Source organism: Aphelocoma coerulescens, chromosome 2 (assembly GCF_041296385.1).
Source record: "Aphelocoma coerulescens isolate FSJ_1873_10779 chromosome 2, UR_Acoe_1.0, whole genome shotgun sequence".
In the NCBI taxonomy this organism is placed as follows: domain Eukaryota; kingdom Metazoa; phylum Chordata; class Aves; order Passeriformes; family Corvidae; genus Aphelocoma; species Aphelocoma coerulescens.
Genome location: NC_091015.1, coordinates 65,328,900 through 65,347,279, shown reverse-complemented (window position 1 = coordinate 65,347,279; position 18,380 = coordinate 65,328,900). Strand labels below are relative to the sequence as shown.

Here is an 18,380-nt window from a genome sequence, read left to right as displayed (position 1 = left end):
TATGCCTGATGAGATATCAAGATGTCTGGTCATAACTGAATCCTCTGCTTATATGTACCTAAGAGGAGAAAAGCAGTGATCTTTTAGGTGGAAACCTTAGCATTTAATGTATTTCCTGTCTGACCAGATGAAACTCAAGAACCCATCTTGCCAGTTGCTTATGTTACCACCTGCATAGTCTCCTTTCTAGAAATCCCCTGAATTGCATTTTCTTAGGTAATTTCAGTTACTCTTGGAGTTAGAAAAACATGGCAATCCCACAGGACAGGCAGGCTGAATTTTGCTGGGAAAACCCAGAGGTCTGATAAATGATAGTCCTCTTAGAGTATCTAAGATTTGCTATATGATATGTTTCATTAGAAAATCTTGAATGTGAATAGTAATCAGGGATATATTCAGCGAGATTGTGAGGGTAACAGGCAGTTGCCTGCAATCTATTTAGAAGTATTTCTCCATGGGCAATCTATCAAGTGGTTGCTCCTAGTTTTTGTACTCTATGTGTGTTTCAGACAACATTTCATAGTATGCTTATTTCTGTGTATTTATCTGTGGAAATGACTCGCCTGTAATGTAATTATGGATGAAAAAACCAGTTTGAAGTAGTAACCTGAATTCACTCTCTTGAGTGACTGTTTCAGATGTTCTAGCATTTTATTTGTGAAGTACAGATGGCTCTTTGAGAACCTCTTATCGAAATACTCCCATGTGAATACTATCCATCAAAGCTGGAGTTTTTTGGGTTTTGGTTTTTTTTCCCTTCAATTCTGTTCTGCTTTACTTAGATTCCCATTTCTGCCTTGGTGTCTTTTGTGGAAGCTCTGGAGGTTGGCTACAGTAAACACAAAAATCCGTATCACAACCTAATGCATGCTGCAGATGTCACACAGACAGTCCATCACCTCCTTTTCAAGACAGGCATGGTGGTAAGTAAAAGACTTGGCATCCTGAATATATTGTGAGTTTACTACAGTTTTTGCTTAATAGTGAGATTATGATTATCCACAGTGTACTGGTTTGAAAACAAGCTAGTGGGAGACACCAAGTCAGAATAACAATTTAATAGGGAAATAAAAGGAAAAAAACCCCCAAAGGCAGGAAACACTGGGTTAAACTGACAGAGTCAGGATACTACCTGACACCCTGTTAATCAGGGTGGTGGTAGCAGTCCAGTAGAATGGTGGCTGCAGTCCTCCTGATGCGGTGATCCTGTAGAAAGGGTCTGCTCTTCCTCAGAAGGTCTAGTGGTGGCTATGTAGCTCCTGTCCTCTGGAAATCCAGTGGGAAGGTAGTCTCTGGTGTTCAGAATCTCAGATTATATCCAGGATGGAATGCTTGGTTCCTCCCTCTGGGTGGAGCATCTCACAATGGGATAATGAGTCATGAGGCCAGGCGTTGATTAGGCTCATTAACAGAAGATAGTCTGGAGGGAGTTATCTGTGAGTCATGTGGCATGGCATTGATGGGCCATTAACAGAAAGTCCAGGGGGAGGAGGCAAGGAAACACTGCCCCACCTGGTTTCAACAGCTCATGAGGATGTTAATAGAATACACTGCAACCCAGGACACACAGTAGAACCTGTATACACTGTAGACACACTTAATTTGATATGGCTGGGCTAATAAAGGTAAAGACTTGGGGTTATTTAGAAATAGAAGGTAAGTGAAGTTGTTGATAACTCTTTTAACAGTGGTCTAAAGAGGATAAATGAGAAACCCAACCTTGGTTTTCACTCTGCCACAGATATTTAGTGTGAATCTGCTGTTGCTGTGGGATGGCAAGAAAACGACACAGACCTTGATCCAGGAGGAAATTGAATTATTTATTAAGTTCCAAACTCGTTTATATAACCTGGTTCAGGTTATTGGTCCTTTGACCATCCACCTCTTAGAATGATTCGTTAAACCCTACAACACCATTTCCTGAACTATACAACCAATCTCAAAGTGCACAGATTAATGTAGTTCGAAAATGAGAAATGATGACCCTAGAGGTCATCTATTACCGCAGGCCTGGGCCCTTGGGTATGTCACCGTGTCCCGCAGCCATAGGGAGGAGGAGAGAAGATCCAGCAGGCAGGAATTGTGCAGCAAGATTGATTGATTGAATTATTTTACAAACTCTTTTATAGACTTTTTTCTTCATAGTCTAATTGGACAAAGGATCAGCCACCCCTTGGGGTGATTGGCTAAAATCCTAAAACATCCATTGTCAAAGTTTTTTTCTACTATACCATAAACAAGACTTTTCAAGGTTGCAGGTGGCTTGGTTGTTTACATAACTCTGCTACCTCTTCTGCGAGAGAGAAAAGTCTCTCACGGACTTAGAAAATAGCAAGAAAATCCTTGCTAGCAGCATTTTTGTATCTACAGTCATCAGTCCTAATGTCCTGCTCACAGCAGGGCTAGCTTCTTACATGCATAGTATGTTCACACACAGTAAAGAAACGTAGGGGGCATTTTCCTCTTTCCAGGATTTGCTCACATCAGTATGTTATCATTACTGTAGTATATATAGTTCTTTAGTTCATCACTTCTACAATAATTATGCAAGAAACCTGGGCATGCTGGAACACAAGACTTTGCTTTGAGAAGTGTGTTAGGGCCATTGGTTTAATTCTTCACCAATGGGATGAAAACTACTTGTGAAAAAATTATATACAAAAGTAGAAAAAAACCCCTCATTTTTCTTGCTAACTAGTTATTTGTAATGTGGAAAAAAATGCTTTTTTTAAAAAAATAGTCTATATTGTTAAAATTTATTCTCGTCCTAAATGTAAGAAACAGGTTTCTGGTTTGTCTTTACACATTCAGAAACAACACATGACAAAGGTTCATTTGCCTTTGTCATGCCCCCTTTATTTATTAACTCTCTGAAGAGTTTTGTTTCATCCCTCATTTTTGTTTTATTTTCTTTTCAATTAAATCTTTCTTCCCTCTCATTTCCTGAAATTTCGTTAATTTTCCTGTTATTTTTTCCCTCAGAATGATGCTTTGGAGTTAGTTTGTTATACTTTACTGTATGAACTACAATGTTTTTGGCTCTTTCATAGACAAAATGTTGAAAGAGAATTTGGAATTAGTCTCATGTTTATCTCATAGAGGATTGGCATACAAGCATGATGTGCAGGAACAGCTTCCAAGAGCTGACACACTTTTTGCTCATTTCATTTCTTCCTTTATTAAACTCTGTAATTCAGCTCTGATTATTACTTTCTTTGGTTTTGTTTTCTGATTAATCTTTATAACTGTTTGTAAATACCATTATTTCTTTTTTAACCTGGACAATGATGGGAAAATTGTAAAGCTTAAGACTTTCTCCTCTGATACTGACAAGAATTACAGGAGAATATTTCCTGCAGCAGACCTGAAAAACTGTGAAAGACTTCTGTCACATCTTTTAGTACTAAAGGGAAATGAGATCATCTTCTCCACTAGTCTATTGTTATTAATAAGCAGATCATCATAAGCTTTGAAAATAATATCTACTTTTGAATAAAAGTTCAGAAACTCTTGGGAAGGAAACTAGTTAATTACTTACATTGTAGCAATTTGGAAATGCATTCTTTTTTTGTTAGATTTGGAAACACTACTCTTTCCTCTTCCTTCTTCTTTCTATATACATCAATCCTTTTGTTTACATGCAAATGAGCCACCCTAGTAGCTAATGCTTCACATTTATTGTATATTTTTTAAAGACAGTCATGCTTCCTTGCCCTCTTTTTTTCAGTCTGGAAGCCAATACTTGGTATTTCATGCCTTTTACCCCTGGCCATTTCTGACCTCCTACCATCACATAAAGTTTGATAGGGTTTTATTCTAGATTGGTTTTGTCAGCCCTTTAGAAATCAAAACCATTCACATTTCCTTGCTCTTTTCATCTTTTGTGGCAGTTCCCTGATGTTCTTGATGGCTTTGTTCTTTAAAAATTAGCTTTTTCCAAGATGAAATCCACCACAAAGCAATGAAATGTAAAGTCAGCACTTTGATGGAGATTGCATCCATTCTCTGTAGTCTCTTTGCTGTCTTGTTTGCTTTCTCTTGCAAGGTTGGTGGCAGGAAAAAAGAGAGTGATATGTTCCAATTACTTCCCTCCTGTTACTCACAGGCCTATTTTGACTTTGTTCTACTTACACTGCTTTATGTATTACCAACAGTTCACAGCTGTAATTCCAGTTTTATTGAGTGATCTTCCTCAAATGCTGTTATGATACTTAATACTGCTAATACAAGATACTGCTAATAGTAAGATCTAATACACCCTATTTGGAAACCTACATTACCCAAAATTGTTCAACAAGTAATGCTTTGATAAGGTATGCAAGTCAGCACTTTTCCTGTATGTGTCTTAAGAGACAAGGTAGGAGACCTCAAACACTAAGACTCATTGCCTTAGTGATGTTTTAAGACTTGGGTCATGAGATCTTGTTAGTGTGGGACTTGTCAGATGCTGTCTGGAAGGTCTGAAATGGATGTGTTGGACTAGCTGAATGTGTCCTGGATGAGTTCTGCATGCATAATACAGGCTTGCTCTGGCTATTACTGAGCATTTGTGCCCTGATTCTTTTCTATCATTTGCAGTCTCTCCTTTATAGAAATGGCAGACCACAGTTAGCAATGAAAGTCCAGATCTAGACATGTAGCCTGGAAACCCTAGTTCCATTTGTTCCCCCCATTGCAGTTGCCAGAAATTGTTGCTTGAACGTTGAATTAATGTTCGTAATCATTTGGAAATCATTCCTTATTCACAAGTCACACCTGGACACAAAATTGGACACTTCTCAACCATCAGTGCTCTCTAGTTATGTCCTGGATCAATTGTGTAGATATGAGAAAGCAGTGTAGTTTCTGTTTCTGATAGTTTCTTGCACTTCTCACCCTCCTCTCTCTCTTATTCTAAAACAAAAAAAACCAAACAAAAAGAAAAAACCCCAAACCAAGAACTACCTTTATTATAGTCAGTAACATTGTGCAAAATATCTCTGTGCTATATTTTCAAACTACATCTTTAATGTAAGAGAATCTTTAATACTGAGACTTGCTCCATTCTTTACTGGTTTTGCAGAGATGACTGTGAAATGCAGATAAAGAGCTAGACAGGTTTCTGTGTGCAGAGTCCCACTGTTATTGCCTGTGCTTCCCTGCACATGCTTAACACACCAGTGGTGGTCCCTGAGCTATAGTAGATGTCTAGAACAGATTTTGGAGGCCTTAGTGCCTTTGCCAGGCTTTGACTTAAAAGCCAGTTTGTATATGAATGCCTGTCAAAATGTTTTCAGGTTGACAGTGAGGTGTTACAGAAGTATCTGGCAATCACTGTGGTAAAGGCTTTTTCTAAATGCAGTACATTTAAGCACTTCATACAAATATTTACAGCATCTACAGTGTCTAAAACCTTTGACTCCAAAGTGCTTGATGTTAACAACACTCCTTGTGGGCTACCAGTGGAAAACCAGACAATAAAACGATTTATTGACTCAGATAAAAATTATTAAAACCATCTGAATAATTTATAAATTTAAGGCAAAAGGGACTTAAGCACTGTAAAAAGGCGTTGACTAGGGAATTAGGAAAAAACCCACAAACTTCAGGGCTTTCTCAAGTGTTTTTAAAAGTAATAAATAAATAACAAGATGTACATCTTTTGAGGGTATCTTCCTTGTTCTCCTCATGATTCAGTGAGTGACAAAGACTTTTAGTTTACTGGAATATAGTGTCATTCTTCTGTACCTGAGTCTCTGCTACTCAGGTAAACTGAACTGAAAATACAAATACAAATATGTGGTTACCTGCACATATATCATCAAGTTCCCCTTGATGAACCTTGATTTTCTTGAGTTTTCCTTGTTTGTCTTCTTCAAACATTGCTCTTTCAGAAGGGCATATGTTTCCCCTTGCTATGCCTTAAGCCTAATTAGCTCCTGAAACAATTTTGCTGAGTTCAATTTATTTAGATGAAGGTCCAGGATGAACACTGGTTTGGCTTTTATGTATCAACCAGAGAAGTTTGCTTTAAAACAGTTGACAGGCTGCAGGGGAAAAGTATGCATGCTACACTGACTGTCAACAGAGGATAAATAACTTATCTTAGAAGACAAAAACCTGAGAAAATTACAATTTATCTGATTGTACTGTAATCTCTTTTCAGCACTGGCTGACAGAGCTGGAGATCTTCGCTATGATTTTTGCAGCTGCAGTACATGACTATGAGCACACTGGAACCACCAACAATTTTCACATCCAGACACGGTGAGGCCACTGTAAATCGTGATGAAGGGTTGGGAAATGGAGGGGGAAACCTTTGGAGAATAACAGCATAGCCATTTTAGAAAAGTGCAGGAAGTTATGCTTTCAAGTGTTACAGGAGGAAAGTTCACTTCCTCAGGTTACATTTAATTTTCTCTTGCTCAAACATTCATAATAGAATGCATGTATTCTAGATTCCTGAGCATTGTTTCATATCAATAACCAGGAAAAGGAAAGGTCCAAAAATATTTCCATGTAAAGTTTTCAAAGACAAATGGCTGTATAGAGTGATGTACTTTGATGAAGTTTTGAAGGAGATACTATAATTTTACAGTTTTTTCTCCTTGTTGAATTTGAAGAATTAAACATTAACAAAATAAATCAGGCATTCAGCCATGTTTGTTGCATTCATCAGTGGACACAAACACTACACATACTATTTTTACTTGAATGGGGAAATATTTGTTTAAAGCATCATAAATTGCTAGAGAGTAATTAACTGATCACAAACTAGACTGGACTGGTGTTGGTGGAAGAGAGGAAAATAAGATGAAGATGGCAGCAAAATTTAGAATTGTGCAAAGATTATGAAGTCTCTAGTTTCAGTGATAATTGGGCATCTAATATCTGTGTATTATTTTGACAATAGGAAGGTATTGGTAGCAATGACAAAATGTCTAAATGTCTTCGGCTGACACTACACACTTGGGCATTTCTAACATTGTAACTAAATTAGATTACGTCTGTAATTAAAACATGTCTGTAGTGTGTTAGCTGAATCATGATGTGCATCAACAATGGTTTCTAGGATAAAGCACACGTATGCACAATAAAGACTGTGAATGGAGAAAGAAGTTTCTATCTCTATTCTGGGTGAAGCCACACTACTCTTCTTACAACTTCATGCATACAGGAATTAGGGATCTGCTGTATTTTCCAAATACTTATAAAAATATTCAAGGAAGGACAGTCATAATTCAATTTTTCTAACATTGGACATCAGAGGGTGTAAAGTGTCAGAGGATGAAAATATACAGTGCTCTCTGGGAAGCAGCTCTTAGTGAGGACTGTAACAAAACATATTCACCCTCTGTTGCTGTTAACTTCTTGGTCTTCAGACCAGTTTATCCAGTCATCAATCACAAATCTCTTCTCTGGGGCTTAAGATCAGGCATGAAGTACCTTTGCTCTTACTTGTTCCACTGGCAATTGCTTTTCCAAATAGCATAGTCTAGCACACAAATGTCAGAAATCAGTTCAGTTATATCTTGCTTACAGCCAGTTCTGGAAACAGTATTTAGTCACATCTTGCAATTGCTTACTTGGGTACAGTCAGACTTTAATATCAGAGAGACATACATAAGAAATGGGAAAAAGCTTCATGGTTCTACTCCAAGTTTACGTATCTCTCACAGCTTTCAGCACTTGTTTTCAAGTATTTAAAAAGGAAGTTACGTGAGTCTCATCTAGTGAAATAAATTTTGCAGTGCTTTGATCTTTAGGTTTCTTTTACTGAGTAACAGCAATTAAGAAAGTATTACAAGTACTCTTAAAATGCTCATATCTGTTCTATAGACTTAATTGCTGTAGCTGATCAAAGGAAAACTTCTGAATCTCTTTAGACAGGGAAGAAACAACCTTTCCTATGTTTTTTTTTTAAATGCTAGGTCAGACTCAGCCATTCTATATAATGACCGGTCTGTGCTTGAAAATCACCATGTTAGTGCGGCGTATCGTCTTTTGCAAGATGATGAAGAGATGAATATTTTATGTAATCTCTCAAAGGATGATTGGAGGTAAAAATGAGCATGGTGGCTGCCTAGGAATATTAAAGCATCACCACAGACTGGTATTACATTGTTTTAATAGCAATATGCATTATTGTATATTACATATTAGTATTTCTATGCTACAAGATAAAGAATGTTAAAAGGTGTTTGTCTTGTTTATTCCTGCTTTCAGTTTTCACTTCTGATAGTGAGACTACTTTATGACATTGGGTTATAGTATACAAATTGACTCCCATATAGTTACTAAGTATCACAGTGACACAGTTTGTATACATGTAGTTGAGTGTAGAGCTAGCCTGCTGTTTCTTTATCCTAAAGCATAAATATAACCTTTATCTACTTTTAACACTTCCTGTCTGGAAATTATAAATGGGACTTAATGCAAAACATAATTCAGTCCAGGGGGCATAGATCAGTCTACTATATATGCCAAGGAGATTTAAGAAACTGCAATTTAAAATAAGCCTCATGAAATATATGATTTATCTGCCAAAATGAGCCCATGATTAACTTTCTAATAGCAGACAGTTTAAAGGATGACAGTTTTCTGTTTTTACTGGATTAGTGAATTTCAAGGGGTGATAATTTAAAAATAGCCTAGTGTGCTAGACAAGAACACTCCAGCCCCATGGTCTTTTCATGGGAGAGGAATCAATTTGTGAAATCCTATGTCACGCACAGTGCCTTCTACATATTCTTAAATGTGACTTTCCCAGTAGCTGGTACATGATGGAATATGATATACCTGCTCAATGGTCTCAACACCATTGATCTCTAGCACCAGGTGTTTAAGGCTATTTTTGAAATGAGTCCCATTGTCTGCTTAATTCTCTCAGGGGTGCCATGTTGCCATAGGGCTTGTTTTTCAAGGCCCAGCATAGTGTTCTGGGCAGCGACATGAAGCATGGGGTACATCTCCAGCCATTCAGTGGTAGTTTCTACCATTGTGAGCATTTAATATTTGCCTTGGTGGGTTTGTGGCCGTGTAATATAGTCAATCTGCCAGGCCTCCTCATACTTACATTCAGACCAATGCCCCCCATACCACAGGGACTTTACCTGCTTGGTCTGCTTGATTGCAGCCCATGTCTCACAGTCATGGATTACCTGGGATATAGTGTCCTATTGAAGAATGGTTAGAGGATCAGGAGCATGGGTCATTGATAGAATTATAGGATCAATAAAAGAACTGTACAAGCAATAGGCCTGCAAGCAAAGGTTAGGGTGAGAAATTGTCTGCATGAGAAAATCCCTGTGTGAGAAACAGGCCTGGGAACAAGAAAGGAATTTGAGGATGTGCAGCTGTGCAGATAAGACCCAGAGAAGGGAGGGTGAACTCTGAATTCTTTTAATCATAACATAACTAGTAGAAGCTTGCCAATGTAGTCTACTCATGTAGAAGCAGAAATGCGCTTTGATAGGTTTTAAGCCACTTAAGAGTTAACAAGCTGGTATACTATAAAAGTGCCTGTGGATTGCTAATAAACGGAGCTTGCTTTTATCAACCATATTGGCTGGACTGCAATTTCTCCCCCTGCCGGAGTCCACGGACCTTTTCCAACAGTGTCCGTGGTCAAACCCACCCCTGGGTCACGAGCCCATTGGCGTGTTGCATCTTCTCTTCCCTGATGACTTGATGGGCCCACTAAACCAGAAAAAATTCACCCTTGTGTTGCCAGTCTTTATCTACCTGAGCCACTTTAATTTTGGTAGCCCGATCTATGTGTTAATTGCTGTGATTCTCATCATCAGCTTGGCTCTTAGGCACATGATGAACTTCCATAATCATTTTCTCTACCTGGTCAGCAATGTCTTGCCATACTTGATCAACCAAGATGGGTTTTCCTCTGTGCTGCCAATTGGCTTTTATCCACCTTTCCAGCCACCCCCATAGAGCATTTGCTACCATCCATGAGTCAATGTAGAGATAGAGTGTTGGCCACTTCTCTCACTCAGTGATATCCATAGCCAGTTAGACGGCTTTCAGCTCTGCAACCTGACTTGATTCACTTTGTCCATTGGTAGCTTCCATAAGTCACTTTATAGGGCTCCATACATCTGCTTTCCATTCCCTATTATACCCTGTGATACAGCAAGAATCATCAGTGGAGAGAGTGTATCGCCTCTCACTCTCCGATAGCTGGTTATATGGTGGGGCCTCCTCAGCATTGTGTCACCTACTCATGTTCCTCTTAAGATGATAGTAAAAAATTCTCACCTTCAGGCCAGTTCAGGATGATTTCCAAGAACTCACGGTGATTAGGATTTCCTATCCAAGCTTGCTGTGTGATGAGAGCCATCCACTTACTCCATGTAGCGTCAGTGGCCTGATATGTGGAAGACACTTTTCCTTTAAACATTGAGCCCTGCACTAGTAGTCAGGGTGTGAGAATGAACTGTGCTTTGGTAGTAATCACTTCTAAGTTGGCTCAAACCCCTTCATAAGCTGCTAACATCCCTTTTCCTATTGGGGTGTAGTTGGCCTCAGATCATTTGTATCCCTGAAACCAAAGGTCATCCTCGAGTTTCTCCAGGTACCTTCTGCCAGAGGATCCAGGAAGAACCATTCTCCCTGGCTGCAGTGTAAAGCACATTCTTCTCATCCTGTCCCATCCTGACTGACCCAAGGGCTACTGCATGGGCAATCTCTTGTCTGATCTGTTAAAAGACTTGTTGTTGTTCAGGGCCCTGCACGAAATAATTTTTCTTATGTCACAAGGTCACAAGGTAGAGAGGGCTTACAATCTGGCTTCATTCAGGTCATGATTAGTATACTGTCAGTCTCCACTCTCCTTTAGACTTATGCACAGGACAGTTGGGGCTATTGAATGGTGAGCAAGTATTGCTGACCACTCCCTGGTTCTCCAGTTCATAGATCATCTTATACATGGCAATCATAGAGTCTTGGTCGGTGTGGTATTGTCGATGGTACGTTGTTGTGGCAGCAATTGGTACCTGCTGTTCTTCAACCCTCAGGTGTCCTACTGCAGAAGAGTTCTCTGAAAGACCAGGCAAGGTATCCAATTGTTTATTGTCTTCTGTCTTCACAGCAGCTATCCCAAAAGCCCAACAAAGTCCTTTTGGGTCTTTGAAATAACCACTCCTGAGGTAATCTATACCAAGAATACACGGACCCTCTGGACCAGTCAAAATAGAGAGTTTTTCCACTCCTTCCCAGTCAAGGTCATCTCAGCTTCCAATAGAGTCAACTGCTGAGCCCCCCTCTCACCCCAGCAATGGAAACAGGTTCTGTTCCCACCATGTCATGATGGTATCAGAGTACATTGCGTGCCAGTGTCAGCCAAAGCTTTGTGTTTTTGTGGTTCTGATGTGCCAGGACATGGGATCCACACAATCCAATAGACACAATTTTCCCATGTCTCTATCAGGCTAGAGGCAGAGCCCCTCTAGCTCTGGCTATTGTTTACTCCCTGGGCATCTGTTCTGGAGGTGGAGGTCCCTTCAAGGGGATCAGACATGTCATCTTCACTTCTGTTCTGCCTAGGAAGACACTCACAGGAAACTGGAGCTAAATTCATTCTTGCCAAGTTTCCTTTGTTAGTACTTTCTTCTTTTAGTTTATGTACCCGTGCTGCTGAGACGGAAGTGGGTCTTTCATCCCATCTTCTCATGTCCTCTCCATGCTCACAAAGGACGAACCATAGGTTGCCTCGTGTGGTGTACTCCTTCTCCCTAGCTAGGGAACACCTACTTCAGATAGCAGGGATTCTGGTCTGTACTGGTGAAACATGGAAAAGGCCCTCCCTAAGCTCCTTTCTGAGTTTCTGATGGCTTTCTGATGGCTCTCTGATAGCTCTCTTCAGTCTTTTTTTCCAATTTCCACATATACTCCATCAGGTCTCTTTCCAAGGCTGAGACTTGGGCTCAGGTTGGGATGTGGACAGTGTCTTCATATGTTTGTAGCCTTCTTGCCATAGTACTCGCTGTCTTGTTTTCCTCATTCCATTGCAGCATCACTAGGAAGTGTGAGTACACTTGTGTCCCAAGCTGTCTAAGTTTCAACTACTTAAATGTTGTACAGGGTGTGGAATTCTTGTGTGTTGGTCATTATTTGAGAAAATTATCTCTATCACAGCCAGTTCTCTCAAGCTTTGGATTCCTTGCTTGGTGGTTTTCCACGGGCCTTGATGCAGCTGTGGGTGTTCTTGGCAAAGGTATCTCTCCTTCACAATTGCTAAGAGTCACATCCAGAGGCTGAGTTTGGGCCTCCTTGAGATCCCCTGGTTGATACCTATTAATTTTTTCTGTTTCTTGTTTCTGTCTCTTTTTTGCCATTTCTGTCTCTCTGAAATTGAGAGTTCTTTTACTCAGAGTTAGGATTAAAACGCAGGAGATGCCAGGCTTTTCTTCTAATTGATGTTTATTATTTCTTATCTGTAGCAGAGCTGCACAGGGATGTGCCTCCAAGGTAACAGGGTGGAAAACGGCCGTGAGTTCTAACTTTCAAGGCCTTTTAAAGTCCAAATCGACCAATTATGAAAGACCAAGTAATATATTTTTACTTATAATGTATATGTTTTTACTTTACTTTAACTATCTATTCATGATCTGCAGTGCGGCTTTTTTGACCCAGTAACAGAGCACTCAGATTTGTGAAGGAGAAATGAAGAAGAGCTAATCTACACGCCAAATCCTCCATACTGTTTACACATATATATAATTATATCCCAGAAACCTAAATTCTCTAAACCCAGGGCTCCAACAGATACTCACATCACATGACAGAAATCCAAAGTGCCGTCCAAAATTGTAGCATCACCTGCAGTGTCCCAGACTTGTATCACCCAGCTCAATAGACACTCACCAGTTCATCAGCTGAGGTTATTCTGCAGACTACATAGACTTTCTAAGGATAGGGATTTGATGATTACTTCCAGCTCTGATTCCTCTGCTGGCTGTGAGGGTTCTGCCTCCCCGTCATCATCCACCAGGCAAATGCATTTGGTCTTGTATTTCCTCCTCTGGACAGGGGTGGCTACTACTGGTTTAGGTTGCCCTTCTGGTTTAACTGTAGCTTGAGTGACAGGAGTGTCTGCTGATTTGTTCCCCTTCCCCTCCAGCTGTAGGTGCTGCTGTGCAGTAATGAACAGCATGGAATAAGTATTATCCAGGGCCCAGCAGAGTGCAATCAGTTGCCCCTCTTTGAAACTGCCACTGTAATTTTCCTTTAAATATTCTGCTACCTTTTCTGGGTTCTGTATTTGTTCAGGGGGAAATTTCCAAACCACTGGACTAGGGAATTTCTTAAAAATCTGGCCTATATCCTTCCACATTCCATGCCACTCAGTATTTTTCACCCCCAGGATAGATCTCTGGGCAACCTCCCTGGAAATCTCACCCCTGATTTTAAACATGTTGCAGAGTTGTACACAGGAGACATAGCAGAATTAGCAGCAAGAATATAATGTCTTAACATCCAGAAAGAATTCAACAATCTCAAAAAGTGATGTGCTAGCCCTGAAGAGGTAGAAGGAGGTGAAAGGCTGGGAAATATCATCCCATTCTGTTCCCCCAATAGGTTGGGTGAGATTATTAATAAGCCTCCAGAAGTAGCAGCCCAGACCAGGACAAGCAAACAACAATGCATACACATCTGAAATGATCTTTATTACCTCTGATTTTATCTTTCCATAAACTGACATGATGGAGTGTATAAACAAAGCAATCTTGGTTTGTATTCCTGATCTGGAAAAGAACACCTGTATGGGTGACTGCTATTTAATTTTAGCCTGTGATGCACCAGGAATAAATGGGTTTTTTTATTCTGTCTCAGTGCACAATCAAGCAAGGCAAGTGTTAAAAAAGAGACAACTGGAAGGACATGAAAATACATGAGTAAGCGTTGGAGTGATTTGGTCTTCTTTTACTCTGAGAGAGAGAATATAGCAGGCTAAAAAGGAAAAAAGAAACCCCAAACCGAAAATAACCCCCATAAACCAAACCAAAGCAAAGTATATGAAAAAGTCCCAATGCTTTTATTTATGTTCAGCAAAGTTGATAATGAATTCCTTGAGGTGCACCAGGCCTATCAGTTTAGTGTGTTCCATGGTTTGCTGCAAGTGTGGGTTCCTGTAAGCTGTGCTGGATACCTGCCAGTCAACTCTATGGCTCCATGAGGGAACAAACGAAATAAATCTGTCAATTAGAAACCAAGGTGTAAAAAGATAGTTGACAGCATGGCCTGCTACCTACTGGCTGTGAGGTTAAAGATCTTAAAGCCAGAGGAGCTATGGAGTTCACAGAAGAATTTTTTTTCCATAGAGACAGTGTTCACAGCAAAGCTCTGCTTCTATGTTTGATTTCTACCTTTTAGATGAAGCATTTTTCCTCCCATGTCTCATTAACTAGAGATGCAGTGCATCTACTCTGCACATTGGCAAAGAATGCTTGCATCCGAATGTGCTTACACTTTGATCACTAAGACTCAGGAAGAAGGAAGGAGAGATTGTACCCATATCTTGTGTCCTACCACAAAGAGTGGGGATGCAACCAGGGGAAATTAGGTTTTCTATACATTTCTTTTTTTTACAAGGCTTTTGCTCTTCTAGATAGCAAAATTAACAATAGTGAAGTACATGTGGGAGCTAAACGTGAGGTTTTCCTATGTGGTTTTGGGTCAGGGAAATGATTTAAATGTACTGGAAGCTCACCAGTCAGGCCCAACCGTAAGCCTTCTCCCAAATGCACAGTGCAGCAGCAGGTCCCTCTGCCTGCCCTCATGTGCCATGTGCCCCAGCTACTCGCCATCTCAAAGGTGCTGGAATGGTCCCTCACCAAGTATAGCAGTGTCTTTCTTATTCTGGGGAGTCCAGGATGAGACACAGGAGTCCACATACAGTCTTAAAAATGCCAAATAAGGAAGGAGAGTGGTTTTTTGGTTTCTTAAATAGGGTTTTTTTAGTTAGATTTTTACTAGATCTTTTTTTAAAATTTGTGTTATTTTTTACTATTGTTTTTTAATTGCTTATTGGCTAGTCTTGCCAAAACACCCAAAAGTAGCCAAGAAGGGCAAAGGGAAGGAGAGGGCCTGGCATCCTCTGAGCTCCTGCGCAGGGGTGATAAGAGGAGTCTATTGGATTGGAGGTCCTTGGGGCTTGGAGGGGAGGTTTTTAGTCTGAAAACAGGAAGGCCTCTAGGGCATTGCTGTCCCTGGCTTGTTCTTGCCTCAGCTACCAAATGGGTGGTTGAAGATGAAGACAGGGCCGCCCTGGCATTGCACAAAGAATTGTTGCATATCAGTTGTGACTCTAGTCAAAGCAGGACTGATTTGATATTGGCTACATGCCCTTGAGGGGAGTGATTAGGATGAAGGTTGTGTAGGTACTTCTCCCCCGTCAGCTGATGCCCATGTAACTGTAACTGTGTAAAAGTTGTTGAGAGCTGTGAAGGAGGAAAGGAGGCATTTTTCTCTCCTGTACAGTAAGTAAATGACAAACAGTCTGCAAACAGAAATCATGCTGTTGTTGAAAGGAAAATGGAGCTGGTCATGAAGGTGCTTCTGGTGATGGTTTGCTATGTCTGTGCTGCTGTGGTGACAGCAGATCCCAGCATGCCCCTATCTAACCTGTATCACTCCAGTCCCTTTTTTTCAGGGCATATCAAGAGATGGAAGGCAATACCGGCTTCGGAAATGTCCACTGGTGACATGGGGAAGGTGTCACCTCTCTGCTGTTTCCTAGTTTCCTTTCTCCCTTTGGCTCATGCTTTTTTTGTTAAGGCCACTATGCAGATTGACTCTTTAGAGGATTGACTTTTCTTTGAGTTAGATTTTTACTAGCTTTTACGAACGAGAAAGAGAGAGAAGATGCAGTTGGGGAGGAGGTACTGAAGACCGCTGTATTTTCATTTAATGAAAACCTTTGTGGGTTATGGAGATCTCAGGACATCTCTCCTCTATTCCTACCATACTTGTTGCCATGATGCCACATGACCAGGAGTAAAACAGGAGATTGATTTAGCTCTTAATATGCATATGGAAGCTTGTGTACAAGGCATTTCCTAGGCCTGAGTTGATAGGCAAGATATCTTTACTGGAAAATGTTCTGATATGACCTCATTTGTGAATACTTAACCTGGTGCATCTGTGACTCTCATAAAGAGATTAACTGAAGGATGTGTCTAAACTTATCAGTTTGATATAGTGGATAGATTATAGGGGTATAATCATCTTTCCTTTTTCATCAGCTTGCACTATTTCTTCTTTTCTTGGATACAGTTTTAAGTTACCTATGTTTCAAAGACTTGGACAATTTTTCTGAAATTTTGTAAGAAATTACACAGAAGAACTAGTATTTGAGTGAATTAACTTTTACTCTTCATGAACTTCTTCCTGAATACAAAACTGTGTTTGAATACTATAGAATAAAGGAGAACAAGATATTGCACAAATACTTAGGGGATATCGGACTTTATAGTCTGACTGGTAACATGAAGAGAGAGCTGAATCTGCCTGCCTGTTCACCATATGTCAATAATAATATTTATGAAGCCCAAGTATTCAGTCCTATGGTTTGGACAGTTTCATAGCAATGTGTTGGTATTTAAAAGTAGTGCAGCCTCTTACCTAATTTCTTCTTTGAGATTGTCAAATATATTTTCTAAAAAGAAAAGAGTTGGAAACTGTTTCGGCTGACTTGCTTTTCCTCTACTTTTATATACTGTGCTTCTCTAATAGAAAGATGAAAACCAGATCACTCTGAAAGTATGTAATGTAAAATATTAGGGGGCTTTTGTGCATTATTAGAATAATTAAATATAGTCAACAGACACTTCAGTGGAAACAGATCTTGTAAAATATTACAAGATTATATAGACAGCTCTATTTAGCCAGAGCTGCTAGGCAGCACGCAGAGTGCAGCACAATAATGTGTAGGGCAGACTTTGAAGATGATGCAGAAACAAAGTGCTCAAGATGCTCAGAGCAAAAATAACAGCTGTGTGTATCCCAGGCTCTAATCTGACTCAGATGCAAAACCAAGAAATGGATAAATATCTGTAGGGTATGCCCAACCACTGCCCTGGAGGGACGTCTGCTGAATAAGGAGATTGATTAATCTCCCAGCAGGACCACCCTGGGAAGGCAGCTACTCTTCAGTTACGGTGAGAAGAAGACAGACCCAGAATCCTCTGGGAGACCCTATGCAGATCTTTTGTAACCCATTGGCCTTTACCCTCTGACACCCACCCCCTGTATCCCTATAAAGCTAGCCCTCTGCCCCTGTGAGAGAGAGAGAGCTTGTCCCTGGCCTCCCCTTCGCCAGAGTATGGACCAACAATAAACTACTTTGTGTGGAACTAGCTACACGAGCCTCTCGTCTCTCTCCCTGGTCTGGCCTGGAGGCTGCCCTGCAGAACTGAGCTGAAATCACGAGCTGACAATCACTAAAGAGCTGACAGCTTCTGCAGGGCCCTCCTAGCTAGCAGCTGAGGGAAGACACTGGGCCTCGGGAAGGCGGTTCCTTTTGGGACCATCTCTCCGGACCGGTCACAGCTTCCTCAGTCAGAGCTACTGACCCCTAACCGGCTGTCATAAATATCTATCTTCAATTCTCTCTGTAATGAATTTCAGCATTATATCAGCCTAGCAACAAATGCACAAACTTATAATCCTCTAATGTTACATATTTTGAGATCTCATGCATTAGCTATAACTTTTACCTATGAATTTTCAAAGTCACATGCTGTTGTGATGCCTGTTGTTTGAAGTGACAAATAAGAATTTTTCAGTAGTGAAATCCTATTTTTTTTACCATCTCTGAAATATTTTTCATCTCTGTTTCAGAGAAAATGATGATCTGAAATATGTGCAGAGGTCAGAGGATGTGCATATTCCAGATTTACATGGATAAAAGGGGAAGTAGTATCTGTGTGTTTGTAAGCGTATGTACCTTCTTGCATTGCAATCGCTGACTCATTTGCCTGAACTGAGCCCTTTGCTTTTGTATGCCTACTGCAATAAGCTACACACAAAGTAGCCCATGCAGAGCAGTATGATGGAGTTTTAGTCCAGAGGATGTAGTGAAAAGTCTGCTATTCCCACAGCATTATCACACTCTTTACTTGTACAAGTAAATTTCTATGTGTTCAGGTTCTTGTCTCTTGGTTGTATAGACAGAGACATTTGTGCTGCTGGGAACTGACCAGAACTGCCAAAAAAAAAGTGAAATAATTTAAAATTAATTACTTTTCATCCATCATATAATTATTTGGAACACTGCAATGTTGACTATGCAACTGATTGTACTTATGGGTTGGGAGGAGGAGGTGGTTATAGGGGGTGAAAACCAAGGCCAACTGATACCATCGGTGTTGCAGAACTCCGGTGGT

The 18,380-nt window shown here is 40.2% G+C and overlaps 1 protein-coding gene across 10 annotated transcripts in view; it reads left to right on the top strand.

The window, feature by feature from the left end:
- PDE1C (phosphodiesterase 1C) overlaps positions 1-18,380 on the top strand; it is a 417,412-nt gene that overhangs the window by 245,270 nt on the left and 153,762 nt on the right. For all 10 annotated transcript variants that reach the window (XM_069007856.1, XM_069007860.1, XM_069007858.1 and 7 more), the window contains exons 9-11: positions 783-923; positions 6,146-6,246; positions 7,911-8,039. In XM_069007856.1, the coding sequence (XP_068863957.1) occupies positions 783-923; positions 6,146-6,246; positions 7,911-8,039 (371 nt within the window). The remainder of the gene's footprint in view (positions 1-782; positions 924-6,145; positions 6,247-7,910; positions 8,040-18,380) is intronic.